Source organism: Pecten maximus, chromosome 8 (genome assembly GCF_902652985.1).
Source record: "Pecten maximus chromosome 8, xPecMax1.1, whole genome shotgun sequence".
Taxonomy (NCBI): Eukaryota; Metazoa; Mollusca; class Bivalvia; order Pectinida; family Pectinidae; genus Pecten; species Pecten maximus.
The window spans coordinates 20,508,484-20,525,747 of record NC_047022.1 but is presented as its reverse complement, the minus strand read 5'-3'; the positions used below and the strand labels follow the sequence as shown (position 1 = coordinate 20,525,747).

At 35.1% G+C, this 17,264-nt stretch overlaps 2 protein-coding genes across 2 annotated transcripts in view; one reads left to right on the top strand and one right to left on the bottom strand.

Moving 5' to 3' along the window:
* Window positions 1-6,016: 6,016 nt before the first annotated feature.
* LOC117333028 overlaps window positions 6,017-17,264 on the bottom strand; it is a 40,020-nt gene continuing 28,772 nt past the window's right edge. The window contains exon 5 of the mRNA XM_033892143.1: window positions 6,017-6,285. Coding sequence (XP_033748034.1) covers window positions 6,194-6,285 — 92 coding nt within the window. The 3' untranslated portion in view covers window positions 6,017-6,193. The remainder of the gene's footprint in view (window positions 6,286-17,264) is intronic.
* Window positions 10,873-14,205, top strand: LOC117333027 (bis(5'-nucleosyl)-tetraphosphatase PrpE [asymmetrical]-like). The gene is made up of 2 exons (XM_033892142.1): window positions 10,873-11,018; window positions 13,211-14,205. Exon 2 carries the CDS (start codon window positions 13,337-13,339, stop codon window positions 14,144-14,146), a length of 810 nt encoding a protein of 269 aa, XP_033748033.1. The 5' UTR covers window positions 10,873-11,018; window positions 13,211-13,336; the 3' UTR covers window positions 14,147-14,205.

The following is a 17,264-nucleotide window of genomic DNA, read 5'->3' as shown; positions in this document are numbered from 1 at the left end:
AAATCTTATCCACTTCAAGAATTTCAGAAAGATTTCTACTTAGTAAATAAATGATTTTTAAAGTCGTGATATTTTTGAAGATTTCAAAGTTATTGATACAGTTAGAAAAGTGCTGTCACCGTCAAATGGACATCCCGTGTAGAGTTTGTTGTGGCGTTACTGGGATATTCCATTGGTATGCCGGAGTTCTGGAGAGTACCGTACCTTACCTACAGGAACGGAGGAGGTAGGTATTAGCCATGGAATTGCCTGAATCAGAGTAAATAATATTGATATTCAGAAAATGACACAGTGCTTTATCAAAAGTTTTTATGCCATCAAAATGATGTTGGATGATCTCTGTGAGAGACTCTGGTTAACTCGAATAAAACAGGAATATATTACACCGAAAGACCAAAGCCATAACTACATAGCACTCAATTCCTTTGTTTGTTGATATTTGGAGAATTGTTTTAAATGTTCACGGAAGACTTAATGTGTTATTTTATGTGTTAACGTTTGACTTTTTTATTCATGTTTACCTTCGTTACTTTGAATTATGAATAAGATTGTGATTTTGTTTTTGAAAATATGCATAATCTTTTAGATTTTGTTTAAACTTTTCGTTTTGCTTTGCAGAAATCAACATCGAAAATCAAAATTAATCTTAATATCATATTTTAGTTTATTTGCTTGGGGCCAGCTTGATCAATATTCCTTAAACTTAAAACTTTCTATACGGAATAAGGATTATAGAATTAAAGGAAGGTTCGTGTTATATGATCTGATAAATGTAACGTAACCAGTTATGTTCTGATCAATATATATTTAAGGTCCTTTTGTAATCGCCTACATCCTCCTGATGCTGATGTAAGGATTTCCACTGTACTTCCTAGAACTAGCACTGTCTCAGTACTCTGTAAAGGACCGTGGGGATTTTGGGACATCTGCCCGATATTGAGAGGTAAAAGCATTTCAGTTCTGAGTTGAAATACCGATACTATGACTTAAAATCACAAATAGTTCATATTGTGAAATACATATTTAAAGTGACTCGTTGGGGAACATGTTTATTCCATAGCTTATTTACCTACACATGTACCGAGTTCAAATTCTCCCAACGAATCAACTAAATTTTGTGTGCCGAAGTTTATTTATGGTAATATATATGTAAGTATGTAATTTTTGATGTGAAATATATTCAAAGATGACATTGCGAAGTCGAATGTTACAGCTGAAAAGTAAACTAATCCTGGTCAGATACATTTATATGTAGTTTCCTTGACTTGGTAGCTATGCTTCCAATGTTTATTGCGATTTTTCAAGACGCCGCGCATTTCAACAAATAGTTCCGAAACTGGTGCTGAGCAATGCGTGTATTTCAAATGTGTCAGTGTGTGTTTACCTGATATTTCGTTATCAGTTCACTGACAGGATGCACGTGTTCCAAAATGGAGTTATGTTTTTTTATGTTTCGGACATACATTTGGTTTCGGCATCATCAATGCGATATCTCACTTTATGTAGATTTTACTGTCTAACTCTATTCATTACGACTCAAACCCTGGGTTAATCGACCGTTCCACGAGGACATCCCTCTCACCCAGTCATGCCAAAGCCAACCCCAGGCACATCCACAAACGTTTCGAGGATGATGTTTAGAACGACAGATGACAACAAAAGGCTTAATCGAGAATACTTAAAAATAGTCCATGGTCAAGGCCAGAGGTTAACCAGGTTAACCAGAAATGACCACTCGGAAGCTTTGAAAATGAGTTCACACCGCGGAGTGTACACACAAAAAACAATAACACAGATTTATAAATTTTAGGACCTGCCATATCAGTTGTGATACAGGCGTAGTAATGGGATAAATATAACTTACTCAAAGTAAACCTCCGATCCCTTAGCAAAGTTCATATAGTGAAACACAATACAAGCCCTTAAGTTGTGGATTAACAGAAAGTAAACTTCCGATTTCCCAACAAGATGTGATTATTTTAAATATCTGTGATTTAATGTCGCACTCGGAAAACATTTTCCTATATATCAAATTCTCAACTTTGTTAAGATACGAAGTCGAGACCATTACAGCAGTTTCTTTGAAAGACCAAATATCGTTAACTATATTCTATGTTGTATGTTGATAATGATTTATCTTTCAGGAATTGGCATCGCTATAGCAGTCATAAATTTCATTTATGGTATTGCTACAGTCATCCTCGAGGCCTGGGCATTGGAGTATTTCTTTAACTCGTTTAAAGCAGTCCTGCCATGGGCCAACTGTGACAATAACTGGAATACTCCGGTGTGTTACAGGGACGGTTCCAATATCGTTCCGAGGAACATGTCCACGTACAACTCCAGTTCAGAAAACTACATGCTAATGGTAACGAATTTTTTATTATTATTTTATCAGAAATCAAAATTATATTTGTAGAATGGATAAATTGACATTCAATTTCAACTTCCGACAATTTTCGTCTGTTTTAATCTCAACAACCTTGTTATTCACTTGCTGTACTTTGGTATGGTAACCTGTTTCTATATGACAGTAGACCTGACAGGGTATGGTGATGTTAAATGCATAGTATAGAAATCATTTAAATGAATGCAAAGGTCAAATTTTACATACTTGACAGACTGGTGTTAGGAAAAGTGTATATATACTGTATCTACTGTACTTGCGAGTTAAATGATCCTTTACACCATGGCAAGAGTTTAAATTTGTATGCATAGTTGTAATGAATATAATCATATTTACACTAAGTAAGTGTCGTTTGCCGGAGATTAATGTCGTATACAATGGAATTAAACGTTATCATAAAGGAAACTTTTTGAGGCAACTATCAAGAATTTGAAGTATTTTCTTGGAGTTCTTAAAAAAAATTCATTTCATTAAGGAGAGTTCTGAAGTGTCTAGGTTAACTAAATTATTTGGAACATCTAGCTAACCTGTAACATCTAAAGTGTCTGAAGTATCAAAGTTTCTAGAGTTTCTATAATATCTACAGTAACTGGACTATGTAGAGTATCAACAGTATCTGTATTCATTGGATATCTAGAGTAATTTGAGTATCTGCAGCATCTAGAGTATCTCAAACATATACAGTATATGAAGCAACTTGAGTATCCAGATTATCTGAACATCTAGAGTATCTACAGTATCTAGAGTATCTGGATTATCTCTGAAATATAGAAATCTGAACTATTCAGAGTATTAGATTAATAAGGGTATCTGGAACATCTAGATTATCCAGAGTAATTTTAGCATCCTGAGTATCTTGACTATCTAGAGTGTCTAGATTTATACAGTATCTGAAGCATCTAGAGTATCTCGATTGGAGCATCTAGAGTATCTCGAATACCTGGAGTATCTACAATAGTTGGACTATCAAAGTATCTTGATTATCTCGGCTTTTTTATAATATAGTATCCAGAATATCTGGATGACCTAGAACATATCTAGAGTATCCAGGGTATCTGGATTATCTCTAGTATCAAAAGCATAAAGGAACCTAGAGTATCAGGACTATGTAGAATATATTGAGCATTTAGAGTATTTGTACGTAGTATCTTGAGAATCTGGAGTATGTAGAATATCTGCTGCATCAAGAATATATGGACTATCTAGGATATCTAGAATAATTCGACTACCTAGAGTTTCTAAAGTATCAGAAGTATTTTGATTATCTAGAGAATCTGGACTATCTTGAGTTTCTTCGGTATATGGAGTATGCTTTTCTAGAGTATATAGATTACATATTGTAACAATACGATAGTTATATTCAGTAACAAATTCTTGCGAGAATGGTATTAAAATTAGATTTGGGCTTGCTCGTGTCACAAGTAATCGAGTTAAGTAATTCAAGGTCTATAAACTTAAATAGCAACATTCTTGTAATGTATGGGCAAAATGAAAATTGATGTCAGACACTTAAGTATTACATCCAGTGTAATTGATTGATGTATTTCATACGTACACCATTACAATTTCCAGAACTTAACCTCCTGGACGGCGACACCTGTAAGCAACGCGACTATATGCCATCCGGTGGATCCCGTAGACGAATTTTGGCAGTAAGTGTGTATGTTTTTAGACCTTTACAAGTCCCTAACTGGTTTTTTTTATATTTATACTTAATCGAAAGATTGAACTCAATTTTTTAGTTATGTTCTGTTTTCCTTCATCAGATATCAAATCCTGAGAATATCTGAAGGGATAAACGTCCTTGGGTCAATCAGTATTGTATTGGTTGCCTACCAGTTCGTAATGAGACTAATGGCTGGTATCAGTATTGTGAAAAGCGTCACAAATTTAGGCAAGGTATTAAAACACACACAATGTCCATTAACAAACAATGCTTTCGTTTCCAACACAAGATTAGAATGTACACTTACAATAATTGTATAGTGCAAAATATGCTATTTAAAAAAAAATTCATATTGTATAATTGATTATTTTTCTCTTCCGCTTGAAATTGACGTGAGGGTTAAACGTAAATGGATGAAAATGTTACAGACGACAGAGGGGTTGTCTATCTTTCAATTATGCCAATATTACATTCTATAACATTTTTAGTTTTAGGGCCGCGGTGGCCGAGTGGTTAAGGTGTCCCGACACTTTAACAGTAGCCCTCCACCTCTGGGTTGCGAGTTCGAAACCTACGTGGGGCAGTTGCCAGGTACTGACCGTAGGCCGGTGGTTTTTCTCCGGGTACTCCGGCTTTCCTCCACCTCCAAAACCTGGCACGTCCTTAAATGACCCTGGTTGTTAATAGGACGTTAAACAAAAACAAACCAAACAAACCAATAGTTTTAGCTCAGTAGGTAATTGTTTTTCTTGACAACAGATAATATATTGCGTAGTATGGGATGTTATTACCATGTGATTCTCAAAACATAAACAAAAATTATGAGACAATGTTAGGACAAAAATATAACAATCTAATTACCTGTATACCGGAGTACTTTGTTGATGCTGTAAGAAACCTTGTGTATACTATTATTGGCATTCCACTATTTATCTTCCAGATGTTGTATATAACAGCACGTCTACCCGTGGTTCTAGTCATAGCGATCTGGATTCGAGCTTTGACATTACCAGGACTTCAAAGGGAATGTTGTATTTTGTATCGGCTGACTTCAGAAGGTTTGCTGACCCACAGGTAATGCATACATATAACAGGCACATCAGAATCTGAACATCCCAATAAAGGACAAACATCACGTGTTGTATGAATTACATTCCTCATTTATGATTTTTGTTTTGATCTTTGTATCGTTTTAGCTGTGGATAGAGGCCTCATTTCAGGCTTTTTTAACTTTGGGTCCAGGCTGGGGAGGACTCATGATGGGAGGTCACAACAAATTCCAGACAAATTCCTTCCGGTATGTGCCTTTCCTGATTACAAAATAGGAAACACAAACGGTTAAGTAAGAACATATCTTGTGATCTTATCAAGCTTTAATGAGGGCCTTAGCAAATATTTTCAATGTATGTATTAATATACAAAATTAAGTTTTATTCCTGAATCATAATACTTAAAATATAATCAGCTATGTTGTTATTTAAGTTGGACACCGAATGAAATTTTATTGCAGTATTTTCTATTTTTGTACAAATATTGCAAGATAACATGCTATATCATCACAATATTATATTATAACTTTAATACATTGCATTACGAAAATAAGCTCCAGTGCCAAAGAAATGAAATGATAACGATAATAAAAAGAAATAATTACAGAGCGTCAATAATATCGACAACGGCGACCTTGACCTTCGGATTAGTCAATGGCTTCATAGTGTTTTCCGTACATGGTGTGATGTCAGAGGAGATCGGTATTCATATCCAGACGTGATTCCGTCAGGTAGTTATGTTAAAAAGATATAAACCACTCTTTAGACTAGACTCTTTATGCAAGAGTGAACAAATTTCGGTTTCCTAATGTCTTGTTTTATTCCAAGTTAATCTTTTCTTCTTTTTTTTTTTTTTTTTTGAAATGCATTTATATTTTTATACATGATTACCGAACTTCTTCCATCCAGAATAAACTCCATGTTAGTGTTTTGTGCATTATTTATAAAATTTTGATGGTAAACATTTTTTACTTTTATTTGTCGTCATTTAGGTAGTTTTTCCATAGGATTCATCGCCTATCCCAAGGCATTGAGTTATTTCCCCTTGCCTCAGCTTTGGTGTGCCAACTTTTACCTGGTCATTCTACTTCCAGGATTGGATGCCATGGTAACTAGCGTTTGATACCAATGTATGCTTTTCTGGTAAAGCCGTCTTAAGATGTCTGAAAAAAATTCAAAAGACGAGGATAAATAACATTTAGTACGTTGTAATGTTCGGCTATTTCCGGACATTTTCTTTTGCTAAGGTTTATAATTATCAACAAACAATTAAGTGCAAGTGACACCTTGCAAATTTGATGAAATATGCTTCGTATAATTATCTCTAATTTACAATAATATATATATTTAAAGTTGGTGATTTTGAAATGCTGAATATTATTTTCCTTTGCTATTTACTTATATAATATCCTTGCTATGTCAATAACACACAGGCGATAGCTACAGAACCATTTCTGATAATCGTGGAGGAAATATTCCCGAAACTATTGAAAAATCGGAGGATCCCTCTGTTGGTTGTCGTCAGTGTTGTGATGTTTCTGCTAGGTGTGCCGCTTGCTACACAGGTAAATAGTATTTAGCAAAGTAGATAGTATATTACGACGTATTTGAAAGGATGGTAATTGTTCAAGGGTGTCAGGATAGCATAACCTGGCTACCAATATATCGGACTTCCGATGGTTCTGCGCAGTTGGCTAACTTGCAAGGGCTCTTGCCACTGATACAGTGCATTGCCATGATTTTGTGAATTTTACTTGCATTAGAATTAATGTTGTCAGATAAAGTAAGGCAATATAGGAATGTGACGATAAAATAAGTGAAAATGTGTTTCAAAAAGGCAGGTGTCTACATATTTCTGCTGGTGGACTGGTACACCGGAACTTGGAGTGTCATGTTGATATGTATGGCCGAATGTATCGTATTTGCCTGGATTTATGGTAAGAATAAGTAATTTAACTAGTTGTCTTTTGGATTTCACGAGAGACATTGAGAAATTGAAGGCACATCTACTGAAGCAGACGTTAATTGTAAAGAACTTTAAATATTTCTCGAATATATGAACAGCCCCTCTACGCACTGACACCATGCATTGTATACATGAGCCCCAATTTCAATACTAGAATACTTTGGATATGAAATTGTTCTGATATACATAATTGTAGACTTAAACAATTTTGTTAGTGCAACTTCAATGTTTATTTTTAGAACTCATAATCACTTGATTTAATTCTATTGAGATTACATGGCGGATGTAATTTATGAATAAGATCAGGTTTACCCATCCCAAATACCTGTTCATTTTTTCTCGTACTTTAATCTAGTATATTTACGTTAATATTTCTTTGGTCAAAATTATTAGTTAGTTCATTTTAGATTTTGCGTTACCTTACGGTACAGTCCTAAAATTAAGTATGATTAACTCTAAACCTTATTTAAGAATTATTGAATTGTATTGCCACGCTCAATTTCTTTGTAGTAGTCTAATAAGTGGTCTTCATGATGAGCTTTCAAAGGAATGAGTATTGTTAATTGGCAAGGATTTTGTACACACAGAATAGATCGTGACGTCCGCCTGATGCTCAACCGACCACTCCCTTCTATTGTCCGTATAAGTACAGCCTTCATTATGCCTGTTTTTCTTACGGTATCTATTTTAACTCATTGAAACACTGAAAGAAAAAAATATTTAAAAACGTGATTTGTAATGATTTATTTCATAGGGATTTTCTAAGGATGTCAAATCGGCCTTTCGGGAAATCCTCTGACATTGTAAACGGTTAATATACTGTTCAAACAAACAGATATATATATTAGTCAAAATAAAATAGAAAATGTCATAAGGAATGTTCAGAAAAGTAACATTGGAAACCAGTTCTATGTCAATGCTATTTCATTCATTCGAAATACAAAAATCATTATAGTTATCTTCCACGAAAAGCAATCAAACAATGCTTTATCTTGCCCCTGTAAGACATAGACCTGCGTATTGTTAACATGTTTTAAGGGAAAACAAGTGTATGTTGATATTTCCTCGATATTACGTTGGAAGAGAATCAAGAATTTATCGCCGAACAACATTGTGGTGACATCCGAGATTGATACCGTGCATAAGAATAATATTGTTAATCTATATGAAATGAAAACACAGTTTGAATTATTATTGAAATTAAGTATTATTAACCGATGTATCAATAGATAAGTGGCATTTCAAAAAAAATCAAAACTAGGTAAAGTTTGTTCGGCATACCATACGAGTCTTTCTCTTTTTCTTTTAGACAAAAATATAAACAAAACAAAAACAAAACAGAATCACAAAAAAGCTAAACACAATAAATAAATAAATAAACAAATACATATAAATAAATAAATAAATAAATAAATAAAACGGTTTTTTTTTTCCTTTGTAATTTTTTTTTTTTTTTTTTTTGAACAATTTATGATCATACGTATTGTTATGTTTCCGCCAGTGTCTCCTCGTGATCAGTGTCTTTACATACAAGCCGCCGTCCTTTAGAGAGTATAACTACCCTGTGTATGCCCGGGCTATAGGATGGTGTTTTACAATGTCTTCCTTATTACCAGCTCTTGGTTATTCTGTGTGGGTCGTAGTGAAAGCGAAAGGAACATTTAGACAGGTATACCAATAATGCATTGATGAAATTTGATCAATTATGAAAAATATTTTACTGTAGAAATAAACATTCATAAATTGGTGTCCCTTTGGTCGCGTTGAACGCCTAAACATTTAAATATGGTGAAATGTTCTATAATTGCTGTTAACCACTGATTTATTAAAATTAGACTTGCAATTTCCATTCCTCTACGATACTCTACGATACACTGCAATACTTGTATCGTAGAGGAGCGGAATTCACAAGTCTAATTTTGATTAGAATGAAAGATTCAGGTCTGCAATGAAGATAAAATGTCATAACAGTATCACACAGTTCGATAAGATTTGTCTTTCGTTTAAGCGGATTAAATACCTTGTCCGACATCATACATTGTGCTCCAGATTAAAAATTAAGATGTTGTGTTAACATTAGTAGTAGCACAGATCAATCATGTAAGGTACTTTTGTCCTCGTTTCAGCGGATCAATCACCTCTCACGACACACACCACGATGGATTCCAGCCAATGTGAGGGCCGCTAACATCTACAGAGACTCTGAACGTTCAGCGGAATTTACCTGGAAACAACTGTTCTGGTTTAATCTTACGGGACGAGGTGGCATTGTCATAAAGGACTGTGGGGACTCTGTACCAATGTTGTAGATAAGCTGTTGATCTAGTAAAACGTCACTGTCATTATATATAGAAAAATAACAAGGAAATCGCACGTTTAGCACGACGTACGCTTGAATTAATCAGTTTTAATTTGATATTTTAATCAAAATAAAATCTGCAAAAGTGAAATGTCCTAGCTATTTTTTTTTAAGTAAGTTATATATTTATTTCAACAAATAATTGTTTCCCTTTTACAATCTTGACGTTTCGATTTTTTATGTCATATCTGAGTATTATTCTTCCAACATTTATATTAGTCTTTGTCTTTTATAGTTTAATGTCCTATCAATAGCTATGGACATTTAAGGCCAGCCTTGGCGGGCAATGATATTTAGCCTTTAGAGTTCTGCGTTTTCGTGGTATCTGGACAAGCATGTGGCTATTTTGCATAGCCTTTTCGTCGGATGTTTTGGATTCTCATTTATATTTCGATTGCATGTGAATGAAAGTCTTACATTATACAGATTGATGCTCTCGCGTGACACAGTAGCTCTTCTTAACAAATACACATGTTTAACATCATTAGACAAATTTAATTCACGTATTCAAAAATAAATTTTCTAAATTAATAATATTGCAGATATTTTGGGTTTAAAGAGAATTTATCAATGGAAGGATATAACGAGAAAAGATAGCATAGGACTGAATGTGTAGTAGCACGTGAACAGATTCGAAACCGACCGCAATGCAGTGGGCTAGTTCATTTTATATCAAATATACTTTCAATTTTCCTTATAAAATAAAAGATGAAATATATATATGATTCTTGTAAGGTATCGAACAAAAGAACAGACCACGTCTCTAATTATAGATCTCCACATACTCAAACACACTGTGAGTTGTCATTCTTCTTAAATGTGCCTGAGTATTTGCATACTAGAAATGATTTCTATACTACGTAGCCGGATAATTAACATTTTGGGAGAAGTCATTATTTGTGGCATATAAATTCTGCACACAAGGAAAATAACAATCTTTCGTAAACTAATTCCCTACGATGCGTTTTTTATTGTTTATTCCTTGCAAGTTTTACGATCATAAAATTAATCAAACTAAAACATTTACTAAAACAGTAGTCAATACTCGGTTTTGGTATATCATTTCTAAAACTGCACTTCATTTAAAAAAAAAAACAATAAAAAAACGAGTAGATGGATTTCGATAAAAAAAAAAGTATAATTCATTGTACGTACACAATACTTGATTGTACGAACAAGATAAATATTAAGTTGTACAAGATACCAAGTTGTACGTACATTTTTTTTCTATTAACCCTTGACCGGATGAATATAATACAGATTCATGTCTTTTTCCAGAAAATGTCCAGCATTCTATGTTGAAACATTTATATTTTGCTCCTCAGATGTTGTTCTTGACCAGATAAGATGAAAAATTGTGAAGACTAGTGAGAGGATCTTTTTTATGAAAATTAATGTCATAATGAAGCATATATGGTAAAATTAATTGTGGTCTGTTCACAAAATCCAAGTTCAAAAGAGTTACTTCCCCTTATAAACAAATCGCCGATTATTGCTGTATTGGTATACATGGTCGGTATTGCTATACATGGATTCGACCTAACGATATCAGCACTTAGTCGGAATACCAGGTAAGTCTATGTTAGCACAAGGATATACATATCGGTCTAAATCTGCTCATTTAAGTATCTAAATGGCGTCATTTATCGATGATTACACTTGCATGATCCAGATGTTATTGAGTATAGACAGTAAGTTGTTAAGATTCATGGCAGATACTTTCGTTTATCCATTTATTTGTCACAGCTAAAAGGGTAACTATTTCAAAGTATTACGGAAGGCTATTTCCTTCAATATCACCATGGAAACTCGGGAGAGGACGACGTGATTCGAAATAATGAACAGCTGACAGTACTAGTTGCTAATGAATGGTAACTTGTATTTTGTTATTTGAAGGGAGGTAACTCGTATAAACGCATATTTCCGGTATGCTTATAGGAATTCGCAAGTAAAAAAATAGATCTATAAGCTCTCTGAATTCTTTAGTTTTACATTATTACACACAAAAAAGGGCGTATAAGTTAAAACTAGACATAGGTAAGCGTGCGGCTAACCTGTATAGACTTATTCAATACCTGTGCACGTGCGTTGTCATACAGACCAAACGTTTGCCGACTAGTCAACTTTTCTGAAATTTTCATACAAAAGCTTTTTGCTAATTACTCATCAACACCAGCCATTTATTGATATCAACTAGTTAACATAAATGTTTATGCTCTTTAAGGATTCTGATATTATATTTGATGATATTGAATATTTATGCTGGCGTTATAAGTGCAAGTGTCATAATCAATCTTAACAACGGTGAACCCTGGTGCCTTTCCAGTCAGAAATCGTTCGGGGTTTTCGCAACATTTTACAAGTGGACGTATATCCTGTAAAATGAATCAGTAAATAAAATTAAAAATCTCATCTTTAAAAATAAACGCTAAAAGATAAGATACAAATTATTTAAGGATTGTACTTAATTTTGTCTGCGTGGATAGTTTGCCCGCAGTCGGCAACGAACAGTTCCTGCTAACGCGCTAACATAAGATATGTCCGTTGCCAACTGCGGGCATACTAGACTACTAAAATGAGGTACAGTCCTTATTTTTTACATCGAACATATCGTTTTGATACAGACTACGTTGAAAAACACTAATATTGTTAACAAAATTAAAAGAAACAACTCAACAATTGTTTAATACCGTTTACATTCTTAATTAATCGATATATTCACAATCCATCATTCCGTCTCAAATCAAATATGGTTGTCAAGCACAGCATGTATTGGCATATTTAGTGTTGACGTGATCAAATGTTCTCTAGGAACTGTACGCTTCAGCTTTTTGATGTTAATTTTCCTCGTGGAGAAGTAAAATATGCACACATTTCCGCAATATTCAATTTAGTTTTTGCCATAATACTCACTTGACGTTAGCTTTGTGTGCATAAATCATCGGATAACAGGAGAAAACGCTAAAATTACGTTGGTCAGTCCTTCCAAAATGGCGCCGTCTAGTTGACGTTTCGGTAACGTCACAAATAGACGACGTCATGATTATATTACCGATTCCCGCGCTTATTAATCCGCTGAGCCCTTTTTCACTGCGTATACGTCAATTTACTCGCAGTCAGAGTTTTCTAAACTGAAGAAGGCAGGGATGTGAATATATAAATATATGGTTTTCTTATGGAATGTAAATACAATTACTGAAATCAATGGATTTTTTCTGACATTTATTCGCAGTCAGAGTTTACTAAGCTGAAGAAGGGAGAGATGTGAATATATAAATGTATCGTTTTCTTATGGATAGTAAATACAATTATTGAAATTAATGGATTTTTTTCTGACACTGTTGGTCCCCAGATTCCCGTTACAATGTACGTATGTATTGAAGAGAGAGAGCACTATTGTATAATTCAAATCCTCCCCTATATATCCCATATCGGCACTAAATAAAAACTAATAAACATCATACAATCAGGATGGTGAACACAGAGAATAATCTCTATAACAAACATGAAAATAATTATATATTTTCACTATTTCAATTATTTAAATACACTTAGTGTGGGCCCGCTGTTGCCTGATACTGACCGTAGGCCAGTGGTTTTTCTCCGGTTACTCCGCTTTCCTCATTAAATGGCCCTGGCTGTTAATAGGACGTTAAATAAAATAAATCTAAACCTTAGATTAGTATGATATGTGAATGTAAAAAAGTTTTACTTTCTTTATTTTTTATGTTTGTGATTTTTTTTCTTTGTTTTATTCTTTTAGATAAAGATGCATGATATCAGAAAAAAATTGTGAAGCATAGCAATGACGGCACCCATCTAAGCGAAGCAGTGAACGTGAGGACTAACTACTTCATGAAATAAGGACCATCGTCTTCAAGGATATACAATGGCTGGCCTAGTTTCTTACATTTGTTCCTTTATCTTTAAAACTTCTTCTAATAGGCTTTCCAAATACAATTTGCCACTTCCGTTAAACTGTCATCTCGTCTTAGACGATGACGTCATTGGAAATAGAAGCGTCTTTGTGATTGGGGATGTGCACGGTTGCTATGACGAACTTTTGGAATTATTAAGTCTAGCTGAAAGCGAAGAACAGGACAGGCCCATTCTGCCCGTTTTTGTTGGAGATTTGATCAACAAAGGACCAAAAAATGCAGACGTTCTCCAAAAAATTAAAAGCATGGAGGCATATGCAGTCAGAGGAAATCACGATGAAGCAGTTTTAAGACAACTTTTAAATCGCAGAAATGACCCGGAATATGCGTTTCCGCCCAAATACAAATGGTGCAAAAGCCTGACAGATTCAGATGCGGACTTTTTGACTAAACTTCCCTACACAATATCAATCCCGTCATGCAATGCGTTAGTCGTTCATGCGGGTCTTGTCCCCGGGATTCCCTTGGAAAACCAAGACCTAACAGATATGATTGTTATGAGGAACGTTGAGAGAAAAGAAGATGGAAGTCTGAAGGCAAGTGAGGCCCATTTTGTTGGAGAACAGTGGGCTTCGAAATGGCCAGGTCCCGAACATGTGTATTTTGGCCACGATGCCGTCCGAGGGTTTCAGAATTTCCCATTCGCTACGGGTCTAGATACAGGCTGTCTGTATGGAAAGGAACTAACGGGATTATTCATAAACGGATGTAATAAACGAATTTCAGTAAAATCACAAAAAGTTTATCGACCACCATTATGATAAAATCAATATTTGTTGTGAAAGCGGAATCGGATAAAGCTCGAGCTAGATTACATGTATTGCAAATTGTTGTTATTTTTTTCCTTTTTGTCTTGGACATGTGCATGTTACATGTATATGCAATCAGCATGCATAAAGTAAAATTCACCAGTAAGAATCTTATGAAAATTGTCGGTATGACTTATGCGCATCAAATAAATAAAATGTTAACAATATATTTTTATTGATTTCCTTTAACGTAGATTTCGTTGTATGGAGATTATAAGATAAGTCGGGAACATTCAAGTTTACAATCAACTTGAAAATTAACGGTGTAGCGACAATCATGCATTCACAGATATTCGCCTCATCTGTCAATACACCTTAAATATATTCTCAAGGATAGACGCTCCCTCGGCCTTGTAAAACGATCCAATATCGAGAAAATTGTAATTGTCTGATAAACGGATGGAAATGGTTTCGATCGACAGACGGATACTCTTTCTTTACTTTGGTATATGATACAATATTAGTTCTTTAAGAATATATCTATTCTAGCACACTAATAAAAAGACTTCGAAGGTTCATATCGCGATTTTTAACATTAGATTTTATTATCGGAAATGTATATATCCAATGATAAATATTAAAACTCACGATATGAGCTTTCGAAATTTTTCAAAGTTCTAGAATACATAGAACTGCCGCTATGCATCATGAAACATCGGGGAATGGTCAGCTTCAGTTAGCCGGACTTAGTGATGTACGGCGAATAACATGCAAAGACTCCAGTAGCATGTCAGCACGCAAACTTCGTAATAATGAAACCTAGGAAGAAACAGATTACCTGTAACTAGTTAATATCTGTAGATTCTCCTGTTGCTCGCCCCTGCCCATTGTGCTTCCACGTGACTTAGAATGAAATATTTAACTCCATGGTCCGACCCCCAAAGTGAATTTAACTTGTTTGATGATTCCGAAGAAAAAAATCAATTGCGAAATGGACCAAGGGGCTTATGCCAAATAAATATGATGTGTGGGGTAAAATTTGCCTTGAGCCACAGGGGTCTGCCACATTACTGAGACACAGGGGCTTGCCACATTACTGAGAAGCAGGGGCTTGTCACATTTCTGAGACACAGGTGCTAGCCACATTACTGATCTGAATGAAATTTTAACCGCAGGATTGCTTACAACTGAGAAGGACAGGATAGTCGCGTCTTGATTGAAACCAATCCACCACCCTTACCTGACATACACACCCTTACCTGACATACACACCCTTACCTGACATACACACCCTTACCTGACATACACACCCGTACCTGACATACACACCCTTACCTGACATACACACCCTTACCTGACATACACACCCTTACCTGACATACACACCCTTACCTGACATACACACCCTTACCTGACATACACACCCTTACCTGACATACACATCCTTACCTGTCATATACACCCTTACCTGCCATACACACCCTTACCTGACATACACACCCTTACCTGACATACACACCTTTACCTGACATACACACCTTTACCTGACATACACACCCTTACCTGACATACACACCCTTACCTGACATACACACCCTTACCTGACATACACACCTTTACCTGACATACACACCTTTACCTGACATACACACCCTTACCTGACATACACACCCTTACCTGACATACACACCTTTACCTGACATACACACCTTTACCTGACATACACACCCTTACCTGACATACACACCCTTACCTGACATACACACCCTTACCTGACATACATACCCTTACCTGACATACACATGTTTAAATTATGTACAATCATGAAAGAGTAGTTTAAACTTTGTTTTTAATGCGAACAAAGGTTTATTTCTGACCCTTACACGTTGGGAGTTCTTCTGTCCATTATGTTAGACTGACTTAGGGAACGAATACCAGTTTATATCAAAATGTCCCTACTTCTTTTAGCTAAGAATTAAATATCATGGGAATCTCGCTGTCTATAAATGGATCACTCTATTACCTTCTGGAAACATAATATGATAAAATTGGTCATGCAAGTTTATAGCGATGCGCTTTGATTGCAAATAATTACAAATTTTGACTGCTATTTTGATTTTTATGATGCATTTACAACGTACGTGTATATTTCTCATGTAAATACCGGTACACGATTGCGTGTTTCGCATGAATCTGACCTTGGATGTATATTGAATTGCATATTTAATGTCGATGAACTGGACATGCTAGATAGGATCAATGGTTAAAGAATCGTACTCGCCTCGTCTGCCAATGCACCCAATAAATGCGTCAGTGATCACAGGGACATTGAGAATTAGTTACAGTCTACATGTATTTGGATATTCCCTAGTATGTATGTAGCACATTTCGTGACGTTTTTGGGGCTAGATTAGAATTCGGTAAAAAGGACACCCCCGGTGTTCATTTAAGCAATGAACAGTGATTTTAATGTTGTTTTAGTCGAGATGGCAGCAAGATGTAAAATGGGCAAATGGCATGGGAACCCTAACAAAAAATCTCTTTCATAACTTCAGTTTCACATTTAAAGAAAATGACGGCCATTTTCTGGCCTCTGATTGGTCGAAATTCCTAAATTGTCAGATTCCATGAAATTTGGTATGTAAATACACCATGGGACACATTTACCATTCGTAGCCTCATTTTCACATTTAATCAAATTGCCTCTGCAAATTCAACCGGATTGGTTTCGTTGCCATAACAACCACACAAGTTTCTGATTGGTCGAAATTTAGATATTGTTAATTCGTATATAGCGGTTATCGGGGACTGCAAATACATCTGCATATGTTTCGTTGCCATATATCAACAGGAAGGCTTCTGATTAGTTGAAATTTAAATATTATTTGATTTCGATAAAAGTTGGTATAAAGGGGTAAAGTTGCCAAACGGAATGGACTGAAAACGGAATGTGAAATGGAAAGAAAATGGAACGAACTTGATTTTGACGAAAATTGGTATAAAGGTGTAGTATGGCATTACAAACAATATTGCGATATCAATTTCTTCATTTACGACTGCAGGGGTCACTTTGGGGACATATATAACGGTCCCTGTTACAATAAGCACGTGTTGCTAGTTGCGTTTGTTT